The 14,183-nt window shown below is 30.9% G+C and overlaps 1 protein-coding gene across 2 annotated transcripts in view; it reads left to right on the top strand.

Moving 5' to 3' along the window:
* The window catches only part of LOC6035167 (tRNA dimethylallyltransferase), a 270,808-nt gene that overhangs the window by 211,708 nt on the left and 44,917 nt on the right, over positions 1–14,183 (top strand). The window contains exons 5-7 of one of the 2 annotated variants that reach the window (XM_038249649.1): positions 1,679–1,782; positions 1,850–2,108; positions 10,128–10,421. In XM_038249649.1, coding sequence (XP_038105577.1) covers positions 1,679–1,782; positions 1,850–2,108; positions 10,128–10,421 — 657 coding nt within the window. Of the gene's footprint in view, positions 1–1,678; positions 1,783–1,849; positions 2,109–10,127; positions 10,446–14,183 lie in introns of both variants that reach the window. The other variant, XM_038249651.1, reaches the window with a different exon arrangement.

Genomic DNA, 14,183 nt, shown 5'->3' with positions numbered 1-14,183 from the left:
TTTGTAATTTTATAATTTTGTAATTTTGTAATTTTGTAATTTTGTAATTTTGTAATTTTGTAATTTTGTAATTTTGTAATTTTGTAATTTTTGTAATTTTGTAATTTTGTAATTTTGTAATTTTGTAATTTTGTAATTTTGTAATTTTGTAATTTTTGTAATTTTTGTAATTTTGTAATTTTGTAATTTTGTAATTTTGTAATTTTTGTAATTTTGTAATTTTGTAATTTTTGTAATTTTGTAATTTTGTAATTTTTGTAATTTTGTAATTTTGTAATTTTGTAATTTTGTAATTTTGTAATTTTGTAATTTTTGTAATTTTGTAATTTTGTCATTTTGTAATTTTGTAATTTTATAATTTTTGTAATTTTGTAATTTTGTAATTTTTGTCTTTTGTGTCATTTTTGTAATTTTGTAATTTTGTAATTTTTGTAATTTTGTAATTTTGTAATTTTGTAATTTTGTAATTTTTGTAATTTTGTAATTTTGTAATTTTTGTAATTTTGTAATTTTGTAATTTTTGTAATTTTGTAATTTTTGTAATTTTGTAATTTTGTAATTTTGTAATTTTTGTAATTTTGTAATTTTGTAATTTTGTAATTTTTGTAATTTTGTAATTTTTGTAATTTTGTAATTTTGTAATTTTTGTCATTTTGTAATTTTTGTCATTTTGTCATTTTTGTCATTTTGTCATTTTGTCATTTTGTCATTTTGTCATTTTGTCATTTTGTCATTTTGTCATTTTTGTCATTTTTGTCATTTTTGTCATTTTTGTCATTTTTGTCATTTTTGTCATTTTTGTCATTTTTGTAATTTTTGTCATTTTTGTCATTTTTGTCATTTTTGTCATTTTTGTCATTTTTGTCATTTTTGTCATTTTTGTCATTTTTGTCATTTTTGTCATTTTTGTCATTTTTGTCATTTTTGTCATTTTTGTCATTTTTGTCATTTTTGTCATTTTTGTCATTTTTGTCATTTTTGTCATTTTTGTCAAAATTATTTCTTTTTCTTGCTATGGAGTCGTCACCGTGTAGCACCGTTACTGACAGCTGTCAAAATTGATTACCGTCGCGGCACTTTCATGCACGCCGCGCCCACTGTTCTAATCCAAGTTGGCCTGTACGTAGCACGAATGCACTGGCAAGCTGCAGTGTGTCACTGTGTCATGGCGGCGACTTGCCGACTTGGACGATGATTGGCCCCTCGTGCGTGACTACAAAAGATAAACAGTTGCAATTTTCTGCACAACAACAACAAAAAGAGTGAATGAATAACCGACGGCGGCTGATGGCGCGGGAAACCTAATCAGACGCAATCACGTGGCTTGCTGCTGGTGCGTTGGGTCTGACAAAAAAAGCAATATGGCCGCCAAGCGGAAATTGCACAACGCTTCTAGTTGGTCAAATTGACCGGTTTGAAGCACTTTTTGTAGCATTTCCGGCGTGCTCACTCTTGTAGAGTGAGTCGCGCAAGTTTCAAGCAATATCATCAAGAGTTCGACGAGAACGAACGGTTCAAAAACTCCAATTGAACATCACCTGTACTTTCCCCATGAGCTCAATTGAAGCATTAAACACGGTTGGAGATCTATTCTGCGGTTTTGTGGTCCGTCGCGAAAGCGAAAGCCCTTTTAGTCATTGATCGTGGGATGACCTTCGTCTCCTTTCTTTTTTTCCAGGAAACCCTGAACGCCCGACTGAACTCCCGGGTGGACTCGATGGTCGCGCAAGGCCTACTGGCGGAGATCCGTCAGTTCTACGAGCGCTTCGTGAAGCCGTACGAGTGAGTTGTGTCAACCATCTCTGTTAATCGCCTACTACGATCTTAAATATTTATTTTTTTCGTCAAGTGACAACGACTTCCACCGTGGAATTCTGCAGAGCATCGGCTTCAAGGAGTTTGTGCGGTATCTGGAAAAGTACGACCGCGACCACGACCGGCTCATCGAGGAGGCCATGGCCACCACCGGTGAAGGCGTGGCCAACCCTCCGGAAGGTCTGCCGCTGCTCCGCAGCTGTCTGGACAACCTGAAGCTGGTGACGCAACGCTACTCTAAGAAGCAGCTCAAGTGGATCAACCATCGCTTCCTGGTGGACGGCCCTCGGGAGGTGAGTCGTAAAGTTTTACGATGGAGAGAAAGAGGGAATCGGAAACAGCTGGTGCACACACCCCTCGTTTTGGCTTTCACTTCTGCACGTCACGTGTCCCTCGTTTCATCAATAAAATTATCTTGTTAGCGTCTAATGAATAATTAAATCACTCAAATTTGAAGATTTTTTTATATTGTGAAGCGATTGGGAACCGCGTGACAGCTGGGTTAGAGCGGGGGGAAATGTCCCTTGTGGCGCATTTTTCGGCACGATACCCTATAATTTACCAATTTTAAAGCGTGTTCATAATGGCTCCGGTATCGATTTGGCACTCAATTTGGGTTGAGGAATTATTCAGCTGAAAACACACGAGGGGGACGTAGTGTAAGATATATTTATTCAAGTATTTATTACATTCTCGAATTATGTATTAAGAATTGAAAAGCTACGAGTGTAATCCCCCTAGGAATTCATCTGAATCAGATTCTCACCACCATTTTGAAGGCGGAAAGTGTTTCTACTCCCCTTTTTAAAATGAATAAGAGAAAATCTCCACGGTATCCCCAAATATGTTTTTTATTTCTTTAGTTAAATTTTCCAGCAAAAGGAATCATTTTAAAGCAAGAACAAAGCATGTTTATTTTATATAAAAATTTCGAAATTTTCAAAAAGTATTCTAAATTTGTTTATTAAAACACAATTGTTTATTTATAAATAAAAAAATATTGAAAAAAATTAGCAATTTCTTTGAATAAACTGAAAAAATATCGTTAGGAAATCTTGATAAAATTTTCAAAAAATCCTATCTGCATAGCATGCATGATCTGCATGTTTTGGAAATTTACGCTAGAAATAATTATAATAATTTAAAAAAACATAACTTGTTCAAGTGCAAACTACATTACAGCGTTTCCACGTCAGACTATATAAATAATTCATCGGATTTAGGTACAATTATTATACTTGGAGTAGCACGGTTTTCCTTATTTTATGTGGATGAAAGAAATTGAAAGTCAATCAAGTTGGGCGTAAAAAAAAACAAAATTTTATAACGAAAGTCTTATGAAAACAAAATTTGATAAATTCTAACTAAAAATTCAAATTTTAGAGATGATTGTTTATTTAATCTGATATGCATTTTCTGTTTATTTTAATTTGTATATTTTACACATTAAATTTTTTTTTCTTCAAAAACACAACTTGATGCGTCAACAAAAATATCGGCATAATTTTGTTTGATTCATAATATAATTGTTAGCATTTTATGTTATTTACATTGTGTCTTGATTTCTTTTTTTTTTTTCAAGAATAAAGCCTTTTTGAAAAAGAACGCCATGTTTGAATCATTGTTTCGTATAAAACATGATCGGAGAAAAGATTTGAAAAAAAAAATATCTTAGCAAGATATGTTTTCTTTTACAAATTTCATATAGCTTCAAGTTTGAAGATTCCAGCTTTTGCCGAAAAAGGAATTTCCAGTTAACAAGCAATTATATTCTTATATTTTTTTTATTGAAGTTTTTTGAGCATGTTTTCTTTTGACTGCTTGGAATGTTTGAATTGTTTAAAAAATTGGGTTGGAAAAGTACACAAAGTTTGATGATTTTTTTATTTAAAAATCAAAGATTGAATAATAAAAAAACTGAGCTTGATGAATCTCAAACTAAGAAACTAAGAATCTATTTAGAAGCTTGAGACTTAAAAATGAATATCGAATCGATTTTTTGAGCCATTACTTCATGAAATCTTAGTTGAAACAAAAAAAAGTTTTGGTTGATTTTAAAACGTCAAATTTAGTCGTGCAACCGGATATTTTCTTCACAATTTTCCGGAAAACTTCGAGAATATTAAAAATTATAAAACTGTTGGATATTGTTCCGAAAATTGAATTGGATTGAACCAATGAATGATTTTTTACCAGGTCTGATTTTTTTTTAAATTTTTTTTTGTGGATATTCCTGGAATTTCCTAGATTTTTTTCTCGGGAATCTCTTATTAAAAATAAATACAAAAAAATATTTAGAAAATGTAAACTTCCCAAATTTGTAAATTTCTCGGGAAACCAAAAATAAAAAAGATACGGACATTTTCGGTATTTTTTTCCGGGACGCTCTAGTTAAAATTAATCACAAAAAAGTTGAACAAAATGCATACATCCGCTTTTATGGCGGAAAATTTGTAAATTTCCCGGGAAACTGACAATATGATTTACGGGAATATGCGGTATTTTTTCCGGAGACGTTCTAGTTAAAATTAATTACAAAAAATGTTTAAGGAAATGTATACTAGGGTGGTCCAAATCCGGACTTTTTTGGGGCTACCCCCTGAAATCAAAGATTGACCCATCACTAGGCTAAATTCCAAATTTGAGCTCATTCTGACCACGGGAACCCCTCCCTCCAATCGCTTAAAGTTTGTATGGGAAAAATCGTCAAAATGTATGGAGAAAAGCAACTGTTTTACTTTTTTACCTGTGGAAGGCGCCATAATTATCCGATTCTTACCATTTCTAAAATGTAGAACCTTCATTACATTTAGGACAACTTTCCCGAAGACACAATATTTTTAGGATTTTTTTCCCGCGAAGTTATTAGCGCCCAAAACTGGCCATTTTTGCGCGGCCAGCTGTAAGGGGCTACCTAACAACGATGTTTATTTCCAATTCGTACACGCACGTGCTCTCTCTCAGGTTCAAACTCTCTCAAGAGCTTGCTCGCCTGCCTGCCTGCCTGCCTGTTTACCAACAAGCGCGCGCTGTTTCTCTGCTTGGACTTTTGTCGTCGTCGTCGTTTTCGTTTGCTATCCGCTGCGCTGCTTTTCTGGCATGTTTATTATAATTTTCAACTAAAATAGCAGGATTGTTTTGAGATATATTTAGCATATAATTTCTTAAATTATGTCAAAAATAAAAAAAACTGCTCTGAAAAAAATAGTTTAAAGAAAAGACAGCTTAGGCTCAATTAAAACAATACAGCAAATGTCATGAGAACAGGGTTTGTTTGTTTTTCCAAGCACTCACGCAGTTTTTCGTATATGCTAAAGAAACATGATAATGATTCAATTATTTGAAAAAAATCTTCAGGTAATACAAATGTTGTTCCTTTAGGTAGTTTGCTTTAACAAAAATATACTTTAGTACAAATCAGAACAAATCAAGGCAATTTTACAATTATTGCTGCAAATTTTCATTCATACTCTCTAAAATTATTTTTTATTCTTTCTGGAAATTTCTTTCTGTGTTCCTAGACCACCTGCAACAAATATTGCAACTGTTTATCATTTTTTGTCAGTTTACCTGTAAATTTTTCGTTTCAGGAAACATCTCTTTCTGCACAATCGTTAACAACCTTCAGATCTTGCAGTTGCGGCCTTCCTTTAAGATACTCTTTTGGATTCAGTTTTTAAAAAAATCTAAAGAAAATTCCTTCCTTTTTTATCTAAAAAAAACTTCATGGTATTTCTTGTAAAAAAGCAAAGCAATCCACTTTAACGACCCCCGGGCTCTTGTTGCAAGTTTCTGCTCATTTCTAGGCGTCCGAAGGATTTGTGTGGTGAGTCACCCAAATCCTCTTTTACGCAAATGAACCGACGTTTTACTTCCCCATCCGATAGAAGGCATGGTACTTCTTGTAACAAAAGCAGATAAATTAAAATCCAAAACGTTTGCAATTAGGTTTGGATCAGAACAGATGACGATTCATGGATGAACTAATTCATCAAATTTGTATTCTCTCTCACACGATCTTATAATATGATATCTATTGTTGTGTTTTTTTTCGTTTTGTTGTTCACATATAACATTTGATTTTATATCTCAATACAAACAAACTATTTTTGTTGAAAATTATAATTGACATGCCAGGAACGCAGCGTAGCAGATAGCAAACGGAAACGACGACGACGACAAAAGTCCAAGCAGAGAAACAGCGCGCGCTTGTTGGTAAACAGGCAGGCAGGCAGGCAGGCAGGCGAGCAAGCTCGTGAGAGAGTTTGAACCTGAGAGAGAGCACGTGCGTGTACGAATTGGAAATAAACATCGTTGTTAGGTAGCCCCTTACAGCTGGCCGCGCAAAAATGGCCAGTTTTGGGCGCTAATAACTTCGCGGGAAAAAATCCTAAAAATATGGTGTCTTCGGGAAAGTTGTTCAAAATTTAATGAAGGTTCTACATTTGAGAAATGGTAAGAATCGGGTAATTATGTCATCTTCCACAGGTAAAAAAGTAAAACAGTTGCTTTTCTCCATACATTTTGACGATTTTTCCCATACAAACTTTAAGCGATTGGAGGGAGGGGTTCCCGTGGTCAGAATGAGCTCAAATTTGGAATTTAGCCTAGTGATGGGTCAATCTTTGATTTCAGGGGGTAGCCCCAAAAAAGTCCGGATTTGGACCACCCTAATGTATACCTCCACTGTTATTGCGGAAAATTTGAAAATTTCCCGGGAAACTGAAAATATTTTTTTACGGGAATTTTCAGTATTTCTCCCCGAGACGAAAATTAATTTCAAAACAGTTTAAGAAAAGTATACGAGCAATTCTCTACGAAATCGGTCTTTTTTCTTCAATTTTAATTTTTGTATTTTTTAATCCGGCTGAAACTTTTTTGGTGCCTTCGGTATGCCCAAAGAAGCCATTTTGCATCATTAGTTTGTCCATATAATTTTCCATACAAATTCGGCAGCTGTCCATACAAAAATGATGTATGAAAATTCAAAAATCTGTATCTTTTGAAGGAATTTTTGATCGATTTGGTGTCTTCGGCAAAGTTGTAGGTATGGATACGGACTACACTGGAAAAAATAATACACGGTAAAAAAATTTGGTGATTTTTTATTTAACTTTTATCACTAAAACTTGATTTACAAAAAACACTATTTTTAATTTTTTTATTTTTGATATGTTTTAGAAGACATAAAATGCCAACTTTTCAGAAATTTCCAGGTTGTGCAAAAATCACTGACCGAGTTATGAATTTTTAATCAATACTGATTTTTCAAAAAATCGAAATTTTGGTCGTAAAATTTTTCAACTTCATTTTCGATGTAAAATCAAATTTGCAATCAAAAGTACTTTACTAAAATTTTGATAAAGTGCACCGTTTTCAAGTTATAGCCATATTTAAGTGACTTTTTGAAAATAGTCGCAGTTTTCATTTTTAAATTAGTGCACATGTTTGCCCAGTTTTGAAAAAATATTTTTGAAAAGCTGAGAAAATTCTCTATATTTTGCTTATTCGGACTATGTTGATACGACCTTTAGTTGCTGAGATATTGCAATGCAAAGGTTTAAAAACAGGAAAATTGATGTTTTCTAAGTTTCACCCAAACAACCCACCATTTTCTATCGTCAATATCTCAGCAACTAATGGTCCGATTTTCAATGTTAATATATGAAACAATTGTGAAATTTTCCGATCTTTTCGAAAAAATATTTTGGAATTTTCAAATCAAGACAAACATTTTAAAAGGGCGTAATATTGAATGTTTGGCCTTTGTGAAATGTTAGTCTTGATTTGAAAATTCCAAAATATTTTTCGAAGAGATCGGAAAATTTCACAAATGTTTCATATATTAACATTGAAAATCGGACCATTAGTTGCTGAGATATTGACGATAGAAAATGGTGGGTTGTTTGGGTGAAACTTAGAAAACATCAATTTTCCTGTTTTTAAACCTTTGCATTGCAATATCTCAGCAACTAAAGGTCGTATCAACATAGTCGAATAAGCAAAATATAGAGAATTTTCTCAGCTTTTCAAAATATTTTTCAAAACTGGGCAAACATGTGCACTAATTTAAAAATGAAAACTGCGACTATTTTCAAAAAGTCACTTAAATATGGCTATAACTTGAAAACGGTGCACTTTATCAAAATTTCAGTAAAGTACTTTTTGATTGCAAATTTGATTTTACATCGAAAAATGAAGTTGAAAATTTTACGACAAAATTTCGATTTTTGAAAAATCAGTATTGATTAAAAATTCATAACTCGGTCAGTGAAACACAACCTGAAATTTCTGAAAAGTTGGCATTTATGCCTTCTAAAACATATCAAAAATAAAAAAATTAAAAATAGTGTTTTTGTAAATCAAGTTTTAGTGATAAAAGTTAAATAAAAATCACCAAATTTTACCGTATTATTTTTTCCAGTGTAGTCCGTATCCATACCTACAACTTTGCCGAAGACACCAAATCGATCAAAAATTCCTTCAAAAGATACAGATTTTGAATTTTCATACATCATTTTGTATGGACAGCTGCCGAATTTGTATGGAAAATTATATGGACAAACTAATGATGCAAAATGGCTTCTTTGGGCATACCGAAGGCACCAAAAAAGTTTCAGTCGGATTAAAAAATACAAAAAAAATCGAATGACCGAAATCCTAGAGAACTGCTCATACATCCTTTTTTATTGCGAAAAATTTGTAAATTTTCTGGGAAAAAGAATTTTTTATTACGGAAATTCCCGAAAATTTTCCGGATTTTTTCCCGAGACACCCTACTTAAAATAAATTTTCAAAAAAAAGTTTAAGAAAATTATTCTTTCTTTCTGAAAAATTTCCCGCAATTAAATTTGTGAATTTTCCGGGAAAAAGATTTTTTTATTACGGAAATTTCCGAAAATTTTCCGGATTTTTTCCCGGGACGCCCAAGTTAAAATAAATTTTCGAAAAAAAAAGTTTAAGAAAATTATTTTTCCTTTTTTATTGCGGAAAATTTGTAAACTTCCTTTTAATTGCGGAAAATTTGTAAATTTCCCGGGAAACTGAAACATTTCCCGAAATTAAATTTGTAAATTTTCCGGGAAAAAGAATTTTTTATTACGCAAATTCCCGAAAATTTTCCGGATTTTTTCCCGGGACGCCCTAGTTAAAATAAATTTTCAAAAAAAAGTTTAAGAAAATTATTTTTCCTTTTTTATTGCGGAAAATTTGTGAATTTCCCGAGACGAAAATTAACTTCAAAAAAGTTTATGATAAGTAAACTTCCTTTTTTATTGCGGAAAATTTGTAAATTTCCCGGGAAACTGAAACATTTCCCGAAATTAAATTTGTAAATTTTCCGGGAACAAGAATTTTTTATTACGGAAATTCCCGAAAATTTTCCGGATTTTTTCCCGGGACACCCTAGCTAAAACAAATTTTCAAAAAAAAAGTTTAAGAAAATTATTCTTCTATATTGTGGAAAATTTGTAAATTTCCTAGGAAACTGAAAATTTGTTCGCAATTAAATTTGTAAATTTTTCGGGAAAAAGATTTTTTTATTACGGAAATTCCCGAAAATTTTCCGGATTTTTTTCCGGGACGCTCAAGTTAAAATAAATTTTCAAAAAAAAGTTTAAGAAAATTATTCTTCCTTTTTATTGCGAAAAATTTGTAAATTTCCCAAGAAACTGAAAAATTTCCCGCAATGAAATTTGTAAATTTTCCGGGAAAAATAATTTTTTATTACGTTTAAGTTTAAGAAGTTTAAGAAAGTTTAAGAAAATTATTCTTCCTTTTTTATTGCTGAAAATTTGTAAATTTTCCGGGAAACTGAAACATTTCTCGCAATTAAATTTGTAAATTTTCCGGGAAAAAAAATTATTACGGAAATTCCCGAAAATTTTCAGATTTTTTTCGGGACGCCCTAGCTAAAATAAATTACAAAAAAGTTTAAGAAAATTTATACATCCGCTTTTATTGCAGAAAAAATATGGATTTCCCGGGATTTTTTTTTCATAACAAAAAAAATTAAAAAAAAATGTATGCTTTCACTTGTATTGCGGAAAATTTGTAAACTTCCCGGGAAACTGAAAAAAATCATTTACGGGAATTCCCGGGAATTTTCCGGATTAATTTCCCGGGACGCTCTAGATAAAAAAAATACAATTGCTAAATTTTACATTTTCTAAATAAAGCCAATATCCGGATAAAAAAGTTTAAAAACAATGAACATGAGTTTCGAAAAATTGTCATATTTGTAAAAAAAAAAAGAATTTAAAGCAAGGTTTAAAGACAAACTCGCTCTTTTCTTCCATCTTCTTTCCCACCAGGTCCCCCCGATCTACGCGCTGGACACGACGGACGTGTCCCGCTGGGACGAGATCGTTTCCGGTCCGGCCGTGCGCCTGATCGAGGCGCACCTTGCCGGAACCAACGAGTCCAATCTGAGCACCATCCTGGCGCCCCTTCCCAAACACGCCAGCCCGCGGGCCGGCCTCAACGAGGAAACGTCATTCCACTGTGACATCTGTCAGCGCACCATAGTAGGCGAGTACCAGTGGGCGGACCACCTGAAATCGAACCGCCACAAAAAGTGCCTCCAGAGTAAGCACAAGAAGGAGAAGGTGGGCTGTTGATCTTTTATTGAGGTTAGTTTTAATAGACGTTTTGACAGGTGTCAAAACATTTGGGATTGTGACATTTGTGCCGAAACTCCTTGACGCTGCTCGATAGTACAGGTTTATTGTTCTTTAATGGTTTTTGATTTACACGTTAAAACAAATGTGCCAACATAAATAGTACACCGATTACTTTCTATTAAGGTTGTAAACAAAAAACTTAACGGAAAACAAAGTTTTCTCTCACCGCCTGCTTCGATTGCTTAACATAACCTAACTTGCTGGCTGACTTTAACTTCATTAATGCTTGCTTTCGTTTATTTGTTCTTTTAGTTGTTGTGGTAAACCCAAACAATATCACGCTTTTTTTGACACCTAATAACTGTCACTTTTGTTTTCACAACGTCAAGATGATAACTTTGCGGTGTGAAGAAATTTGAAAGATGTCGGTTCCCACCTTTTTGTAACCACTAAATGTCGTCAACAAGATTCTTAATCTTCCTCCCTTCCTTCCCACTCCTAATGTTGGCATTGTTGTGTAAATAATGGCTGTCTGTTACATGATTACATGTGTTCTTTTGATTTCCCCTCTCCCAGCTTCTGTGTCTAATCGCCAATTTTACAACACTTTCGCTTGTGCGCTCGCGCTATTTGTTTACATATTAGTTTGACTCTTCCCCCCTTCGCTCCTTCTCATCCTCTTTCAATTCTTCCCCATTGTTCGGTGTAGAGTATAGGTGTGTAATAGTAACTAGTTAATTGTCATTGTTTTGTTTTTGCGCTCTCTCTCGCTCTCTGCTTTTCTCCCACGATTTGACTAATTATTGTTTTGTTTTTTTTTTCATTGTTTGCGCGGGCTCGCCTCAAGTGGCGCCCGCAACTGTCAGTTTTGTTTTGATTAATATTTCCCTCCGATAAATCAGTTGTAGTTAAGGGTGTAAACACACTTACACACATTGTTATTGTCACGCGTTAGTTTGCTCGCTAAATGCAAGCCGGCTGGTTTGGTTTTGTTTACAACTTTGTTTTCCTTTTGCTGATGGCGTTGACGTTTTGTTCGATGAAACTTAACGAATGAGAAAATCTGTGTGATACTTGTATGTTTACGTCAAACTTGTGAAAGTTTTCACATCAAGTCGATGCAAATAATTTAAATCTTGTTAGTAAGATTCAATGTGAGATGTAAGATTCAATTTCAAAAACAAAATTTGATTAAAAAAAAGAAAATCTGTTGCATACAATTTAAATATAACAAGGTTTGCTAAATATTAATTTAAAAACAATTTTCTTAAAATAAAAAAGCTTAACTTGCTACATTCTTATTGAAAACCAAATTTGTTGATAAAACATTGCTTGTTGATAAAAAATTAAAAAGAACAGAGTTTGTTAAAACAATCAAAAAACATAATTTGCTCAATAAAAAAAATCCGGTTGAAAAAAACGAAAAATATACATCAAAATCAAAAAGATCATAGTTTGCTAAATTTAATATTCAAGCAAATTTTGTTCAATTGTTCAATATTTCAAATAAAAATACATAGTTTTTTGAACTTTTTTATTTTATTTATTTGCGTTTAAGGACCTTGACTTAACATAACTCAATAGTCATTCGGGTCCGAATCTTTTTGAGCTTAACTATTTAAAAAACAAAGCTTGCTAAATTTTAATTTAAAAACAATTTTTAAATAAAAAAAAACAAATTAAAGCTACAGTTTGTTAATTCCAAATTAAATATAAAAATTGTTGAATAAAAACTAAGCTTTTTGATAACAATTTAAAACGAACATTGTTTAATAAATTTTAATCCAATGACGTATTTTGTTCAATGAAAAAAAAACTGTTGAAAAAAAAAAACTAAGAAAAAAGAAGGTTTCCTCAATTTAAATTCAGCAATATTTTTAAAATTTAAAAAAAAACTAGGCTTGCGGAAAAAAATAAACAAACAAAACTTGTTAAATTCTAAAAAAAACAGAAATTTAAAAGGAAATTGCCTTTTGGTAGAGGGGCGTCTTGCAAATGCCGATGCTAAATAAATTAAAAGGAACTAGGTTTGCTAAATTTTGATTTTAAAACTAAATTTGTTCAATTTTTAAAAAACATTTTTTTTAAATAATGCTATTAAAAATAACAAATTTTGCTAAATTTTAGAAAAAAAATTAAAAAAACTAAACTTGCTGAACAGAATAAAAATCTTTGTTAAATTGGGTCCTAAATCCCTGTGACCATTTTTATGGACAACGGTAAAAAGCACGATAGAAAACCATTTCTGATCACTTTTTTTTTATTTGAATGCAAAAAATAAATAAATTTTAAATTCTTTGCCGTCATACAAAGGGTCATTGTACTCAGGAAAATTAGCTTTGTCGTTGTGAACAACAATACCCCCAATTTAAGCTTCTAAGCTAGCACCCAATTCAAACAAAAAAAAGCTTAAAAAGCTAATCAAAGCTTGTTGATAATTTTTTTAAAAGAACAGAGTTTGCAAAATTTTAATTAAAAAACATAATTTGTTCATTCAAAAAACAAAACTTATTGAAAAAAACAAAAGAAAACAAAAAACAAAAATTGCTAAATTTTAATTGCAAACATTTTTTAAAAATGAAAATCTAAACCAGCTGAATAAAAAATAAGGTTTGCTAAATTTAAATAACAAAATTAAATTTGCTTAGTTGAAAAAAAAACAGAGCTTATTAATCAAAACTAAAAAAAGAACTCAGTTTGCTAAATTTGAATTTTTAAAACAAAATTTGTTCAATTCTTCTATTTGTTTAAAAAAACAAAACTTTGTGATTAAAACTAGTTTAAAAAAATAAAGTTTGCTAGATTTTAATTTAACAACATTTTTTCTAAGAAAAAAAAACAAAGTTTGGCTAAATTCAAATAAAATACAAAATTTATTAAATAAAATAAAGTTTTTTATGACAATTTAAAATTAACAGAATTTGCTAAATTGTAATTTAATAACATTATTTGTTTAATAAAAAATCTGTTGAAAAAAAAACTAAGAAAAAACAAAGTTTGTTCAATTATAATTTAAAACATTTTTTAGTAAAAAAAAAACTAGACTTACTCAACAAAAAATGGTTAGTTGAAAAAAACAAAGCTTATTGATCAAAATTTAAAGAAGAACTCAGTTTGCTAAATTTTAGTTTTAAAAACAAAATTTGTTCAATTCTTCTATTTGTTAAAAAAAAATACAAAACTTTGTTATTAAAACTAGTTTAAAAAATAAAGTTTGCTATATTTTAATTTAACATTTTTTTTCTAGGAAAATAAAACAAAATTTGGCTAAATTCAAATTAAATACAAGTTTTTTTATGACAATTTTAAACGAGCAGAGTTTGCTAAATTTTAATTTAATAACATTATTTGTTCAATAAAAAACCTGTTAAAAAAAAACTAAGAAAAAACAAACGTGGTTCAATTATAATTTAAAACATTTTTTATAAAAAAATTAGACTTACTCAACAAAAAAAGGTTTGTTAAATTCTAATTAAGAAAAAAAAATTAAAAGAACTGAGTTTACTAAATTTTAATTTAGAAACAAAATTTGTTCAATAAAAAATACAACACTTGTTGAATAAAACTATTAATAATAACAAAGTTTGCTGAATTTATGCACTTTTTTTATGAAAATAAAGCTAAACTTGCTGAATAAAATAAAAACTAAGGTTTGCCAATTTCAGATTTGAGACAAAAAAAAATAATTTTAATATTTAAACATTTTTAAAATGAAAAGCTTATCTGGTAAACTATATAAAAAACATG

This window comes from Culex quinquefasciatus, chromosome 1, assembly GCF_015732765.1.
Source record: "Culex quinquefasciatus strain JHB chromosome 1, VPISU_Cqui_1.0_pri_paternal, whole genome shotgun sequence".
NCBI classification, from domain to species: Eukaryota; Metazoa; Arthropoda; class Insecta; order Diptera; family Culicidae; genus Culex; species Culex quinquefasciatus.
This window is presented reverse-complemented; position numbering and strand designations above follow the sequence as displayed.